At 44.8% G+C, this 15,490-nt stretch overlaps 1 protein-coding gene across 1 annotated transcript in view; it reads left to right on the forward strand.

The window, feature by feature from the left end:
• LOC145347568 (guanine nucleotide-binding protein G(I)/G(S)/G(O) subunit gamma-5-like) overlaps window positions 1-15,490 on the forward strand; it is a 19,214-nt gene continuing 3,724 nt past the window's right edge. Inside the window, exon 1 of the mRNA XM_080195109.1 lies at window positions 1-162. Coding sequence (XP_080051235.1) covers window positions 82-162 — 81 coding nt within the window. The 5' untranslated portion in view covers window positions 1-81. The remainder of the gene's footprint in view (window positions 163-15,490) is intronic.

A 15,490-nucleotide genomic window follows, 5' to 3' on the forward strand; every position in this document is an offset into this window, starting at 1 on the left:
TGGCGGAGTCCCCGGCACACACACACACACACAGAGAGGATCGCAGCTTGGCCGCCAGCAGACCCCCCCGGGGAAGCAGAGATGTCCGCCACCGCCAACCTGAGCGCCACCCGGAAAATGGTGCAGCAACTCCGCTCCGAGCTGGGAATCAAGAGGCTGAAGGTGAGCGGGGTTAGGGGATGTGAGTTTACACTGAGCAGGGTGGGGTAGCGGCACAAACACCCGCTGGAAACAGCTGACAACGCCATTCCTCCGAAACACGCAGAAAGCTGCGACTCCCGGGGGGTGGAAATTACTCACCTCCCCAACACTGGATGGGACACAAGGAGGCCAGTCGGCCCGTCGTGTCTGTACTGGCCCTTTCATTGAGCCACCCACTGATCCCCGCTTCTACATATCCCTATAACCCCCACCCAAATAATTATCCAATACCCTTCTTGGAAGTTACTATTAAATCTGATCTCAAGCCTGCAGTCTGGGTGAGGTTACTCACTGGCTCTTGGGGGTTGTGTGTTGTCAGAGGCGAGCTTTACGTACAATTAACCCCAAATTTCTTCCCCCTGTTCTAGAGCTGGCTAATCCCTGGGTAAAACCCTCTCCTTTTTAATGAACCTGATCAAGAACATTTCTTCAATGGTGTCTAAAATCCAGCAATCCATTCCCACTGTCTTTACTCTGTCAAAGCTCACATTTTTTTGCCCCTTTTTGTGTTTTAAATGAATTTCTGAGATGTCTCCTGCTACATTATGGATCACCTTCCCTCGTCTCCATGTCAACAGCCCTGTATTCTATTTTTTTTTAAAAAAGTTTGGCACCATATTTGAAAGGGGGGTTTAGGTAGTTCCAAGTTTAAACATTAAGGACATCTTTGGAACATGTTCTTTTTCCCCTTCTTCCCAAGTTCACAAACCAGCAAGGAAAAAAAAAACGATTCCCTCTCTTTTTCTCTGAAGGAAGATCTTTTTTTAAAAAAAAATGAAAGAACTTCCTTGAACTCCCCAAATGTCCAAGGCTTTGTAAACTTCCGTGTCATTGTTATGAGGAAGCAGTTTTCTTCGTTTGAGTAACATCATGGCACTGGCAGATTTCAGACCGAGTATCGAATTAAGCTTCATCGCGGGGAGTGTGCATCTGCTTGGGTCTAAAGTCAGTAGTTCCTGTGAGATTCGGCAGGCTTTCATTTGCTATTCTGTTCAGTGTTTCAGTTTATGTACTTGACACATTCACTGTTAAGGCCAAGGCGAGAATATTGCCTCACATTGAGTCAGCAAACCAGGAAGCTGACGGGAATTTGTAGGAGTCTTGTTGACGGTTGAATTGTGTAAAACATGTAGTTGTGCAGAAGTATTTGCGGAATTAGAGCCCCTGTTTGTTGTTTTAGATATTTATGATCTTTCTGTGTTAATCTGAGTTCTAGTAGTAATTCCCATTTTTGCCTACAGTTTGAACAGTATAATGTGACATGACGGTGCTTGTTGTACATCAGGATCAACAACCAGATTTCATAGAAATGTGACACGTACACATAAAGTTGTAAATTTCACAAGTTGGGAGAGGAAATTGCAGTTTGCTGCAATACAGAGTGTTGAGGAGGGAGCCCCACTTGCAACATCTATACTGCAAGTGTATCACTGCCCACATTGTAAGCCCTTTCATTATTCAGAACACCGCCAGTGTGAATCTTGTCACATCAGTCTGATAAGTGTTTCATTTTAATTTGGAATATAAATCTAATTTGTAATTTGATGTCATAGAGGCTTACAGCATGGAAAGAGGCCCTTTGACCCAACTTATCCATGCTGCCCACTTTTTACCATCAAGCTAGTCCCAATTGCCTGCATTTGGCCCATATCCCTCTATACCCATGTAACTGTCTAAATACTTTTTTAAAAGATTGTACTTGCCTCTGCTTCTACCTCTGGCAGCTTGTTCCAGACACTTGCCACCCTCTGTGGGGGGGAAAAAAGTGCCCCTCTAGACCCTTTTGTGTCTCTTTTCTCTCACCTAAAACCTATGCCCTCTTGTTTTAGACTCCCCTACCTTTGGGAAAAGATGTTGACTATCTATCTTATCTGTGTCCCTCATTACTTTATAGAATGCTATAAGATCGCTCGTAAAACTCCTACGCTCCAGGGCAGAAATGCCCCAGTCTATCCAGCCTCTCCTAACTCAAACCATCAAGTCCTGGGAGCATCCTAGTTACTCTTTTCTGCACTCTTTCTAGTTTAATATCTATGTTGTGTAAAAACAAAAAGAAAATCCTTTTGATTACCCTCGCAGAGATATTCTCTTTGAGCTCGTTGCTTAGAATCCCCACAGTGCAGAAGCAGACCATTCAGCCTGTCAAGTTTGCACTGACTCTCTTCACCAGATCCTCTTTCCCCCACACCCTATCCCTGTAATCCCCAGACATTTTACCATGGCTAATCCACCCAAGCCACACATCTTTGGTCTGTGGGAGGAAACTGGAGCACCCAGAGGAAACCCAAGCAGACACAGGCAGAATGTGCAAACTACACACAAAACAGTCACCTGAGGCTGGAGTTGAACTCTGGTCCCTGGCGCTGAGGCAGCAGTGCTGACCACTGCGCCGCCATACCACTTGTTCAGTATATTCTATTTTGAAATTTACCTCCTGCCATTGTATTCACGAAAAGAGTTCTGAAGGCATAGACTGGATTTTGAACAGGGTGATGGAGGGGAAAAACAAGAATTTTAACACAGAAAATGTCTTGGAGGGTTTGTGGCAAAGGGTGAGATCAGACAATGAGCTGTGGTACTGGTTACTGGCGCTGGGTTTTAAGAAGATATTTGAAGATGGGGCGGGGGAGAATTCCAGAGAGTAAGGGCCAAGATGGCTGAAGGCTCTCCCGTCAATAATTAGCTTAAAAGAGATGGAAATACATAGCAAGTTTAGAGGGAGTTGTAAGATTGGGGTCAGAAGGAATGGGCAAATCATTGGGGGGGGGGGGGAATTAATTTACAGACCTTAGGAATTTAACAAACATTTGGCTGCTGTGATCCTGTCAACATTCTAAATGGATTGGTGGAACTGGCTTTCCTCTTCTGTATATTGTGCTGCTTTTGACTACTCGTGTACCAAACATTTACAAGCTGGCTTTCTTGTTTGGTGATCCATCTGATTGAGCCTCTTGTTAAGTCCTCTTGCTATATCTCTGGATATCCAGAGAACAAAATCTGTGGGCGTCACTAACTGGCTAGTATTTATTGTCCATTGCTTGTTGCTGGAAGGCAGTTGAGAGTGAACCACATTGCTGTGACTCTGGAGTCACGTGTAGGCCAGACTGGGTAAGGACAGCAGATTTCCTTCCCTCTAGGACATTGGTGAACCAAATGAGTTTTAATTTTAATTCTAATTCCTATCATGCCTCTAACAAAATTTTTAAAAGCCCAAGGTTTTTCACAGAAACATTGTCAAACATAAGGTGACATTGAGATCTTAGCACAGATATGCTGCATCTTTATAAGACCCTTGTCAGACCCCACTTGGAGTACTGTGCGCAGTTCTGGTAGCCTCACTACAAGAAGGATGTGGATGCTATTGAAAGGGTGCAGAGGAGATTTACAAGGATGTTGCCTGGATTGGGTGGCATGCCTTATGTGGATAGGTTGAGGGAGCTCGGTCTTTTCTCCCTGGAGAGGCGAAGGTTGAGAGGCGACCTGATAGAGGTGTATAAGATGTTGAAAGGTATAGATAGGGTGGATTCTCGGAGGCTATTTCCCAGGGCTGAAATGGTTGCTACAAGAGGACACAGGTTTCAGGTGCTGGGGAGTAGGTACAGAGGAGATGTCAGGGGTAAGTTTTTCACTCAGAGGGTGGTGAGTGAGTGGAATCGGTGGTGGCGGAGGCAAACTCGCTGGGGTCTTTTAAGAGACTTCTGGATGAGTACATGGGATTTAATGGGAAAGAGGGTTATAGATAGGCCTGGTAGGTAGGGATATGATCGGCGCAACTTGTGGGCCGAAGGGCCTGTTTGTGCTGTTGTGTTCTATGTTCTATGCAAAAGCTAGGTCAAAGAGTTGGGTTTAAAGGAGTGTCTGAAGAAGCACAATGGAGAGGTTTAAGGAGCTGAGAGCCGTGGCAGCTGGAGGCATAGTCACTGGTGGTAGAGTGAGTAATATCAGGGATGCTTGTGGTCAGAATTGGAGGAGCTCAGATATCTTAAAGGCTTGTAAGATGGAGGAGATTACAGAAAGAGGCAAAGCTAGATAGGGATTTGAAAACAAAGGTGAGATTTTTAAAATCAAGACATTGCTTAACTGGGAATCGGTATAGGTCAGAGAGGTGATTGAGGAACAAGAGTTAAGACAAAGGCAGCAGGGTTTTGGATAACGGAGAGAAGAGTGTGGAACACCAGCATTAGGATACTGATCAGAAACCCCAAGGTATGCTATAAGGCCACACTAGACCCCAATAATGTTTCTGTTTTGGCATTAGTGTGAGGACAGGATGTTTGACTCCAGGTACGATTCTTTTGATTTGATTTATTATTGTCACATTGTATTAGTATACAGTGAAAAGTATTTTTTTTGCATGTCATACAGACAAAGCACACGGTTCACAGAGAAGAAAAGGAGAGAGTGCAGAATGCAGTTATAGCTAGGGGTGTAGAGAAAGATCAACTTAGTGCAAGGTAGGTCCATTCAAAAGTCTGACGGCAGCAGGGAAGAAGCTGTTCTTGAATCAGTTGGTACAAACTTTTGTATCTTTTTCCCAATGGAAGAAGGAGGTGGAAGAGAGAGTGTCCAGGGTGCGTTGGGTCCTTAATTGTGCAGGCTGCTTTTCCGAGGCAGCAGGAAGTGTAGACAGAGTCATTGCTTCCCGCATTGACACCCTAGGAAGCTTTTATCAAAAAAAACTGTAGAATTTTACTATATCAAATGAATCAGTGTAACATTTAACATTTGAACAACACTTAAACAAGATTTTTTTTAAAACTATTAACCTATCTCTCTACGTTCCAATTCAAGCAATTTTCCTCTTACAGACTTAAACTCTTCAAAATTAATTGCAACACACCAGCTTGCATTTTTGTACTGCAGCTGCCGGTCCTTGAGCCTCTAGAACCCCCCTGGAGGGAGAGACAGAGAGACCTATTTCTCGTTACGGATCCCAAAGAGCAGCGTCCAAAGAGAGAGAGAGAGATAGAGAGACTGCTTCATTCAGAACCCAGCAGTAACTGCCTGCTTTTCCCCCCTGTAAGCTTAGCTCCTCTCCTTAAACATATGACTCTTTATCAAAATCCTACTTTTGCACCCCTTTATAGTGGAGTCCAAGAGATGTAGACAAAAGTCGTAGGTAGAAGGAGGATTGGAATGAGGCGCTCACTGAGTGTTAAAATGGCGGCGTGGGCTTGTTGGGCTGAAGGGCCTGTTTCCTATGCTGTGCTGTTCTTTGTACTCTGAAGCCCAGTGAAAAAAACCAAAATAAAAATGAATCAATGCAGATTAAAAGAAACGCATCTCTTGCTAAAGCCAATCGTTAGTCTGCATTCTCAGCATGTGACCTACTGGTGTAGATAAATTGGCACTGTGTAAAACACAGCTGAATTCTAAACATACTCCTCCAAAAGAAATATAATGTAAATACATTTCATAAAGGTTCAGTATCATCACACCAGCCGGGTGTAAATTAGAATAGTTGAGTCTAGAGGCAGCAGATGGACTGAGCAAGGGACAGAGTGGCAATGTTGCAGGGTGGAAATTAGCGATGTTAATCCTGGTTTAGCCTCGGTCAGTCCCCAGAGAGAGAAGTGTAATTGCGAGCCAGAGAACAGTGTGAGGCGCCCGCTGGATTTGCCCTTCCTGCTCAATGTTGAACGTCAGGTAAGCAGCCTGATACAAACCGTGCAGAGGTCGGGAGGGCAGCAGTGAGGTAGCATTGGTCGCCAGCAGTGTACAGATGTGTTTTTGGATGATGTCGCTGAAGAGCAGTATGTCAATGAGAAAAAGGAAGGGGCCAAGGATAGATCCTCGGGGTAGGAAAGCCCACGCAAATGATCTTTGACTATGACTAGAAGCTGATGTGAACAGATCCACCCATTTGCGCAATGCAGGGTAACCTTGACAGTATTGAGGGGTAACCTGATAGAGTGTGTAAGATGATGAGAGGTATTGATTGAGTGGACTCTGAGGCTTTTTCCCAGGGCTGAAATGATTGCCACAAGAGGACACAAGTTTAAGGTGCTGGGGAGTAGGTACGGAGGAGAAGTCAGGGGTAAGTTTTTCACTCAGAGGGTGGTGGGTGAGTGGAATCGGCTGCCGGCAGTGGTGGTGGAGGCAGATTCAATAGGGTCTTTTAAGAGACTTTTGGATAAGTACATGGAACTTAGTAAGATAGAGGGTTATAGATGAGTCTGGTAGATAGAGAGATGTTCAGCGCAACTTGTGGGCTGAAGCGCCTGTTTGTGCTGTAGCTTTTCTATATTTCTATGTTTTTCTATGTTTATTAACTAACTGTAGGTAACTGGTGTGGGGTTTTAAAAGGATCTGGTAACTATTGTATTGGGAGACAAGTGGTCCATGTTTGGTCACCATATGCAGCTGCCATGTGCGTGGCACCGTCACACAGTGATTAGCGCTATTACCTCATCGTGCCAGGAACCCGGGTTCAATTCTAGTCTTGAGTGACTGTCTGTGTGGAGTTTGCACATTCTCCCCGTGTCTGCATGGGTTTCTTCCCACAGTCCAGAGATCTGCAGGTTTAGGTTGATTGTCCATGCTAAATTGCCGCTTAGTGCCAGGAGGTCAAGCAGGTAAAATATGTGGGGTTTGGGTGGGATTGTTGTTGGTGCAGGCTCGATGAGCTGAATAGTGGCCTCTTGTAGGATTCTATAATGCACGAGGCAACAAATGCAGCCTTGTGCTAACTTTAACATTGTTACAGACAGTGTCAAGCTAGCAGACCGCTGAATCTACAATGGTATCTTCGGATTTTTACCAATTATGTCCGGTTCTAATGTAAACTAGGTGTTTGTATCCCATGCAGGTGAATAATTTTTGGAACAATGTGAATTATGACAACAGTCAAAATTCTAACTTTGTTTGATATAATCACAAGTGAAATATGTTCACAAAGGCAGCCCAGGGCATACTGGAAACAAAGTGATGTCCTCCGTTCCATCCTCCCCTCAAACATTAGAATTAAGAAGAGTTTTTGAATTTTTTTTTCTATGAAGTCTCATTTAAGAGGATTTAAATTATATTAAACTTCCTTCCGCAGATCCTGTATTCTCATTTCTCCTTTGACATCCGTCTGATGTCGAACTTGTCAAACAGTTTTTTTTAACTTCGTAACTCTTCAATTATCCATTATTTCATGGGTTGTGGGTGTTGCTGGCTAGGCCTGCATTTATTGCCCAACCCCAATTTCGCCTTGAACTGAATATCTCACCCAGCCCTTTTAGAGGGCAGTTAAGAGTCAACCACATCACTGTGGGTCTGGAGTCACATGTAGGCCTGGCCAGGATGAGAGATTTTCTTCCCTAAAGAAAATTAAACCAATTGGGTGAATTTTTATGCCAATCGTTGATGGTCAAATTGGTTTGGTTGCCATTACTGAGTCTCACTTTTTCATTCCAGATTTTATTAATTGAATTTAAATTCCAGCAGTTGTTGTACCCATGTCACCTTAACATTAGCCACCATCTCCCATCAAGAGTTCCCGACCATCTTCCTTCCTCGAGCGTTTTCCATATTTTTAATCCCTAATCCATTTGCATTCCAATTCCAATTGCATTTGTAGTATTTTTGGGATTGGCTATTTTTCTCTCAGTAAATTACAGCACAGGAACAGACCCGCCCACCCTCCAAACCTGCACTGAACACACTGCCCGTGTGAACCAAAATCCTGTACCCTTCCGGGGACCATATCCTTCTATTCCTATCTTATTCATATATTTGTCAAGACCAGTTAAAAGTCACTATCGTATCTGCTTCCACTACCTACCCCGGCAGCGAGTTCCAGGTAACCACCACCTTCTGTGTGGGGAAAAAAAAAATTTGCCTCGTACTTAGAACATAGAACCCTACAGTGGAGAAACAGGCCCTTCGGCCCATCGAGTCCACACTGACCAGAATCCCACCCAGGCCCTATCCCCACACCCCTACACATTTTACCCGCTAATCCCTCAAACCTACACTACACATCCCAGGATACTATAAGGGGCAATTTTAGCATGGCCAATCAACCTAACCCGCACATCTTTAGACTGTGGGAGGAAACCGGAGCACCCGGAGAAAACCCACACAGACACGAGGAGAACATGTAAATTTAGACAGTGACCCGAGCCGGGAATTGAACCCAGGTCCCTGGAGCTGTGAAGCAGCAGTGCTAACCACTGTGCTACCGTACCTTGCCTTTTAAACCTTGCTCCTTGCACCTTAAACTTAGGCCCCCGAGTACTAATTGACTTCACTGCCTGATGACTTGCAGAACAACTTATCACTTCACTACTTCTACTATTTTGTTTTAAATGTGAAGTTTACACTAAGCAATAAGAGAACTGGTGCCAGTATTTCTACTGTAAACCCGTAGCTGATTCAGTGCAGATATAAGAGAACAGGATTATTGATAGCAAAGCTCAATCCTTGTCTGCTTTGGCCCTGTTGACTTTATTATACTTCACTGTAATTAATGTGCTTGACACACACCTCCTTCAAAGGATTTAAAAATTCTGACACGGCTGAGTTCATAATACTCTCACGTCTCAATCCGAGATTGTGGATGCAAGTCCCATGCCAGAAGCTTGAGCTCCTATCGAGGCAGTACCTGGGGAATGCTGCACTGTTGGTGGTGACGTTCTTTGGATGAGACGTTAAACGAAGACCCCTCTCTGAAGTGGATGTAAAAGATCTTGGGGCACTAATTCGAAGATATTGAGGGAAGTTTGTCACATGAGGAATGGTTGAGGACTCTGGGTCTATACTCCATGGAGTTTAGAAGGATGAGGGGGAATCTAGTTGAAACTTACGGAATACCGAGAGGCCTGGATATGGAGTGGACATGGAGAGGATGTTTCCACTAGTGGGAGAGACTAGCACTCAAGGGCACAACCCCAGAGTGAGGGACGCTCCTTTAAAACTGAGATGAGGAGGAATTTCTTCAGCCAGAGGGTGGTGAATCTGTGGAACTCATTGCCACAGAGGGCTGTGGAGGCCGGGTCATTGGGTGTCTTTAAGACAGAGTTAGATAGGTTCTTGATCAATAACAGGATCAAGGGTTACGTGTAGAATAGAGATGAGAATCATATCAGAGACTTGATGGGCCGAATGGCCTAATTCTGCTCCTATATTTTATGGTCTTGCGGTGTCCCAGCAAACACTTATCCCCTGTCTAACACTCCAAACAGACATTGTGGCCAATTAGTTAATTGCTGTTTGAATGATCTTGCTTTGTACAAATTGGCCGACTCGTTTTCCTGCACTTGATATCTCGTCAAAAGTGCTTAAATGGCTGTAAATCGCTTTGGGACGTTCTGAGGTCCTGAAAGATGTTTTAAATGGTCCTGCCTTGTAGCTTCACCAAGGTGACACCTAATTATTTTGGATATACCTGGTGCTGCTCCTGGCATGCTATCTTCATTGTACCTGGCCTGGGGATATACAGGGCCATGAGGTTATAGATTGTGCTGGAGTACAATTCTGCTGCTGTTGATGGCTCACAGCGCCTCATAGATGCCTAGTTTTGAGTTGCTGGATCTGTTCAAAGTCTATCCCATTTAGCACGGTGATAGTGACACACAACGCGATGGAGGTTATTCCCAATGTGAAGATGGGATTTTGTCTCCATGAGGACTGTGTGATGGTCACTCCTACCAATACTGCCATGCACAAATGCATTTGCAGCAGGCAGATTTAGTAAGGATGAGATCAAATATGTTTTTCCTTCTTGGTTCCCTCATCACCTACCGCAGACCCAGTCTGGCAGCGATGTCCTTCAGGACTTGGACAGCTCAGTCAGTGGTGGCATTACAGAGCCACGCTTGGCGACGGGGACATTGAGGTCTCCCACCCAGAGTACATTCTGCACGTTGCCACTCTCAGAGCTTCTCCCAGGATGTGTTCAACATGAACGAATACTGATTTATTAGCTCGGGGGGTTGACAGTAGATGGTAATCAGCAGAAAGTTTCCTTGCCTGTGTTTGAGCCGGTGCCCTTCATGTGATCTGGAGTCGATGTTGAGGACTCCCTCCTAACTGTGCATCACTGTGCCACTCAGCTCTGGGTCTGTCCTTCCAGTGGGACAGGACATATCCAGGATTGGTGAGGGTTGTGCCTGAGTCACTGTCTGTAAGGTACAAGTCTGACTCTTGTATCTTTCAGAGTAAGATGGTTAGGCAACTCTCCCAATTCAGCCTCCACTTCCTGGCTGTGCACTCCAGACCCCAGCCACTGGCTGTGTGAAAAGATTTTGTTTTCTCACATCGTATTGCTTGTTTTTCAAATCACTTTTAAGTTTGTGCCCTCTCTTGATTTAGTGGAAACAGTTTCTCCCCATCTACTCTTTTTGGCCCCCTTGTGATGTTGAATATCTCTGTCAAATCTCCTCTTAGCTTCATTCTCTCCAAGGATAACAGTCCCAACCTCTTTATAAGATCTTTATAAGACCCTTGGAGTACTGTGCGCAGTTCTGGTCGCCTCACTGTAGGAAGGACATGGAAGCTATTGAAAGGGTGCAGAGGAGATTTACAAGGATGTTGCCTGGATTGGGAGGCATGCCTTATGAAGATAGGTTGAGGGAGCTGGGACTCTTCTCCCTGGAGAGACAAAGGTTGAGAGGTGTCCTGATAGAGGTTTATGAGATGTTGAGAGGAATAGATGGGGTGGATTCTCAGAGGCTATTTCCCAGGGCTGAAAGGATCGCTACGAGAGGACACAGGTTTAAGGTGCAGGGAAGCAAGTACAGAGGAGATGTCAGGGGTAAGTTTTTCACTGAGGGTGGTGAGTGAATGGAATCGGCTGCCATCGGTGGTGGTGGAGGCGAACTCGCTGGGGTCTTTTAAAAGACTTCTGGATGAGTGTATGGGATCTAATGGGATTGGGGGTTATAGATAGGTCTATGGCTTAGTAGGTATAGAAGTGATCGGCGCAATTAGTGGGCCAAAGGGCCTGTTTGTGCTGTAGTGTTCTATGTTCTCTCCAATCTATCCTCGTCACTGAAGTTTCTGATCCCTGTAATCATTTTTATCAATCTCTTCTGCACTCTCTCCAATGCATTCATGTCCTTCCTATATTGTGGTGCCCAGAATTGTACACAATACTCGAGTTGATGTCCAAATAGTGTCAAGTTTGACACGACGTCCTTGCTTTTATTATACAAAGTCTCAAAACTTTGTTATGCGCCAAGTATCCAAGCTCAGTTTCACTTCTTTATACACAAAAAGTATTCAAACTCTTCCACAAAAGATATCAAAACTATGGCTTAGACCTGAATTGTGAAGGCAAGGTGATCGGTCTCTCTGTGGATTCTGATGTCCTCTCGAGTCCCAGACGCAGGTCGCTGCTTCTTTTGATGCTTGTTCTTGCAGGTCATTTCTCTAGAAGGTCCTTTGTCTCTCCTTCTACAGATCTTACTGGTAACCAGTCATGTACTCTCAGAACAGGAACTAATCAATTACTGTATTGGTCATGCCTCTCTCGGATGGGGTGGGTGGGGTCGTGTCCCTCTCAGGAGCACAACACAGAGGTTTGTATTTAATTCACATCTTCTATTCTCTCAATGGACTGCTGTTAGCACCTCTTAGCCTTTCCCTTGTTTTTGTGACTATAACTTACCTATAATCATGAAGTATAAATATCACCCACTTTCTGTGCCTTATAGCTTTGAAAAGGGTTATCTGGACTCAAAACATCAGCTCTTTTTCTCTCATTACGGATGCTGCCTGATCTGTTAAGATTTTCCAGCATTTTCTCTTTTGGTTTTGCATTTAATTATTGTCAATCTCAGTCATATCAACATCTCACATGAGGTGACTGCCCAATCTGTTCTTGTGCCCTGTTCATGTTGTGTGCTGTAGACCGTAGCAGTTATGCTGTTCCCACAATTCGGATGCTGATACAGAGAGCCTTTTTACCCATCACACTTTGCTGGTGTCTTCTCAGATACCCATCAGGCTACCTGTCTCTCCATGTTCTTCCTACCAACATGCATCACCTCACACTTCTCCGCATTGAACCCCATCTGCCACCTATCTTCCCACTTCACCAACTTGTTTATGTCCTTTTGAAGTTTTACACTGTGCTCACAGATCACAATATTTCCAAGTATTGTGAGAGCCACAAACTTTGAAATTGTCCCCTGCACACCAAAATCTGGAAAGTTAATGTACACCGGGAGAAACAAGGATCCTAATACTAACCCTTGGGGATTACCACTACAAACTTTCCTCCAGCCCAAAAAATATCCACTAAACGTTACTCTCTGCTTCCTGTTATTCGGCCAGTTTTGCATCCATGTTGTTCCTGTCCCGTTTATTCCACAGGACTCGGATTTTGTCTCTAAGCCAACCAAATCTTTCCTGACATTCCTGCTCTATTTCGAAAGGAACCAAAATCTTTGGCCCAGAAAGGGTTGCTGGCTGCTCCGAACATCTCTGTTTGCAGATTTAAATGATCCACTTGCTGTCAGTGCTGAATCTCACTGAATAATTTCCACAGATGTGTTGCTGATCTCTTGGATGTTAACCCAGGTTACTTTGGGCAAATATATACTGTTCCCAACAAGGAATGTCTATTTCCACGCTCTTTCAACTTTGAAGTTCCAGTGCCGTCTTATTCTACCTGTTTTTTTAGTAATCACCAAGCCAGACAGTAACTTCCACAGTGGCTAAATGGAGTTGTCTGAACTCTCCACTCAATGGTGTCAGGGGGGCAGTCTGCAATGATGTGAGTCACTGATTGGGGGCACCACAGCCGCAGGCCAGGCTCCCTGCAAGGCCACCCTTGTGTCACATTGCTGCACAAAGACCTTGGCGAGAGTTCAGGAGTGCCCAGTGAGTGAAGTCAGGTGAGGGAGCTGTGAGATTGCGATGAGAAAGTGGCGGTGTTAAGGTTCCATTCCTGCTGTAAGAAGTCTGACAACACCAGGGTTAAGTCCAGCCAGTTTATTTAAAGAACAAAGAACAACACAGCACGGGAAACAGGCCCTTCGGCCCAACGAGCCTGTGCCGCCGTCCCATTGTCTCAGTGACCTATTCATGATTTTAGTCTACGCCTAATGTGCGAGGATTATTTGATAGTAATCCCACCAGCTTTCGGAAACGGTGTTTCTTTGTCAGGTGTGTGACATCCATTCCTGCTGCCAAAGGGTCTCTGCTGTTATTCCTTGGCATGCTGGGCATAGCCATGTAGGCTCGTGTGATGGGAGGAGAGTGGCCAGTGGGTTGATAAGGTCTTCGTTTAGCAACAGACTTGGGTTGATGCAAACCTTTTCCAGTTTTCTTGATATAATCGCCTTCTTCGTTTGACGGGATGGTATGTTGCTCAGGGAGCTAGGGGAGTTAAGTTTGGTGCGTATCCAGGATGATGCGCATTGTTGTGTTGTGTACCTTCAAGACTGGAATGGGATGAGGTGTAACAAACTGGCACACACAACTCTACAGTTGTGTAGACAATGACCAGAGCTGAGGTCTTCTATCAATAGAATTCATTAACACTAAAGCCGTCAACTGATCTTTGCAAAATAATTGAGAGGAACGGATGTAAATATATGGGATTGAATATAAAAGTAGGGAGGTCTTGCTGCAACTGTACAGGGCACTGGTGAGGCCACAGCTGGAGTACTGTGTGCAGTTTTGGTCGCCGCACTTGCGCAAGGATATATTGGCCTTGGAGGGAATGCAGAGGAGGTTCACTTGGCTGATACTGGAGTTGAGGGGGTTGAGCTATGAAGAGAGGCTGAATAGACTGGGCTTGTACTCGTTAGAGTTTAGAAGGATGAGGGGGGATCTTATTGAGACGTATAAGATGATGAAAGGGATGGATAGGGTAGAGGTGGAGAGTTCTTCCCGCTCAGAAAGGACAGCAGGACTAGAGGGCACAGCCTCAAGATAAGGGGGGGGGGGGGAGCAGTTTAGAACGGAGTTGAGGAGGAACTTCTTCACTCAAAAGGTGGTGAATCTCTGGAATTCTCTGCCCGTTGAAGTGGTGGAGGCTACCTCGCTAAATATATTTAAGACGCAGGTTGATAGGTTTTTGATAGACAAGGGGATTAAGGGTCATGGGGAGAAAGCGGGAAAGTGGAACTGAGCCACTTCAGATCAGCCATGATCTTATTGAATGGCGGGGCAGGCTCGAAGGGCTAGATGGCCTACTCCTGCTCCTATTTCTTATGTTCTTATGTAAAGGTCTATTTGGATCATTGTGGTCCATATAGAATCAAAAGCACACTTTCAAATAGGGAACTAAATAATGAAAGAAATCCTAAAATCCTTTAGATTCCCGAATGACGTGGAATGCTGGGCAAGTTGCCACTAATTCCAGGCCTGTGCCTAACCCTTGGAGTGAGTAATGCTGATGGAGCTGGATGGAGAGAGGTGAGATGAGGCTCGCGTGGAGCCTAAAAGCTGGCATGGAGCAGTTGAGCTGAATGGCCTGTCTCTGGATTGTGTGTGTTCTGTATTGAGCCAACTGCTTTCAACCAGCACTTCAGTAACCCAGAGAACTTCTAATTCTCAAAATGCCCTAACAAGCCACTCAGTTCATGGGCGACTGGGGATGGGTAACAAGTCCTGGCCCAGCCAGCGATGCCCGCAACCCATGAATGGATTTTTAAAATGTTGAACTGTTTCTCATCAGCCTGCCTGCAGTGGTCACGGGGACCAGCTTTCCACTCTTTATAATGGTGCACTTTTTAATTTTCCAAACTTCAGTTATTCAGGAAAGGATGGAGGGGAAGGAAGTTTATAGTCTGTGAATTGTGTGTTTCACACAAGAATGGCATTTTCAGAATATTGATGTATTTTGGCCCAAGTACAGTGTTTGTTTTCTTTCCGTATTGTTCTTTTCCCAATTATGCAGGAAAAACGAGCAGGATTGCAAAATGCAATTCCTCAACATTTTATGAATCCTGGATTTCGCGATGATAAAACCCCAGTGCGACTTCTTTAAAAAAAAAATTACCAGAAGCCAGTGCTGCTGCTAACCCTTTTTGTACAAATGTGAGCCTGGCATGCTCTGAGATGAATACAATTGAATATTTTTGCCCCTAACTTTTGAGTGGTGTTTTTAGATTCTGAACCCTGTTCCTACAATCAATTCTTTAATGCAGTGAAGTAAATAATAGACTCACTGTCAAGTCTGACCAGCACATCAGACAAGAAATTGCAATTATTTTTATTATTCATTTGTGGAACATGGGTGTCACTGGCTGGCCAGCATTTATTGCCCATCCATAGTTGCCCTTGAGAAGGTGATGGTGAGCTGCCTTCTTGAATTACAGCAGTCCACGTGCTGTGGGCTGACCTACAA

Source organism: Carcharhinus amblyrhynchos, chromosome 9 (assembly GCF_965287045.1).
Source record: "Carcharhinus amblyrhynchos chromosome 9, sCarAmb.v2.hapA, whole genome shotgun sequence".
Lineage (NCBI taxonomy): Eukaryota > Metazoa > Chordata > Chondrichthyes > Carcharhiniformes > Carcharhinidae > Carcharhinus > Carcharhinus amblyrhynchos.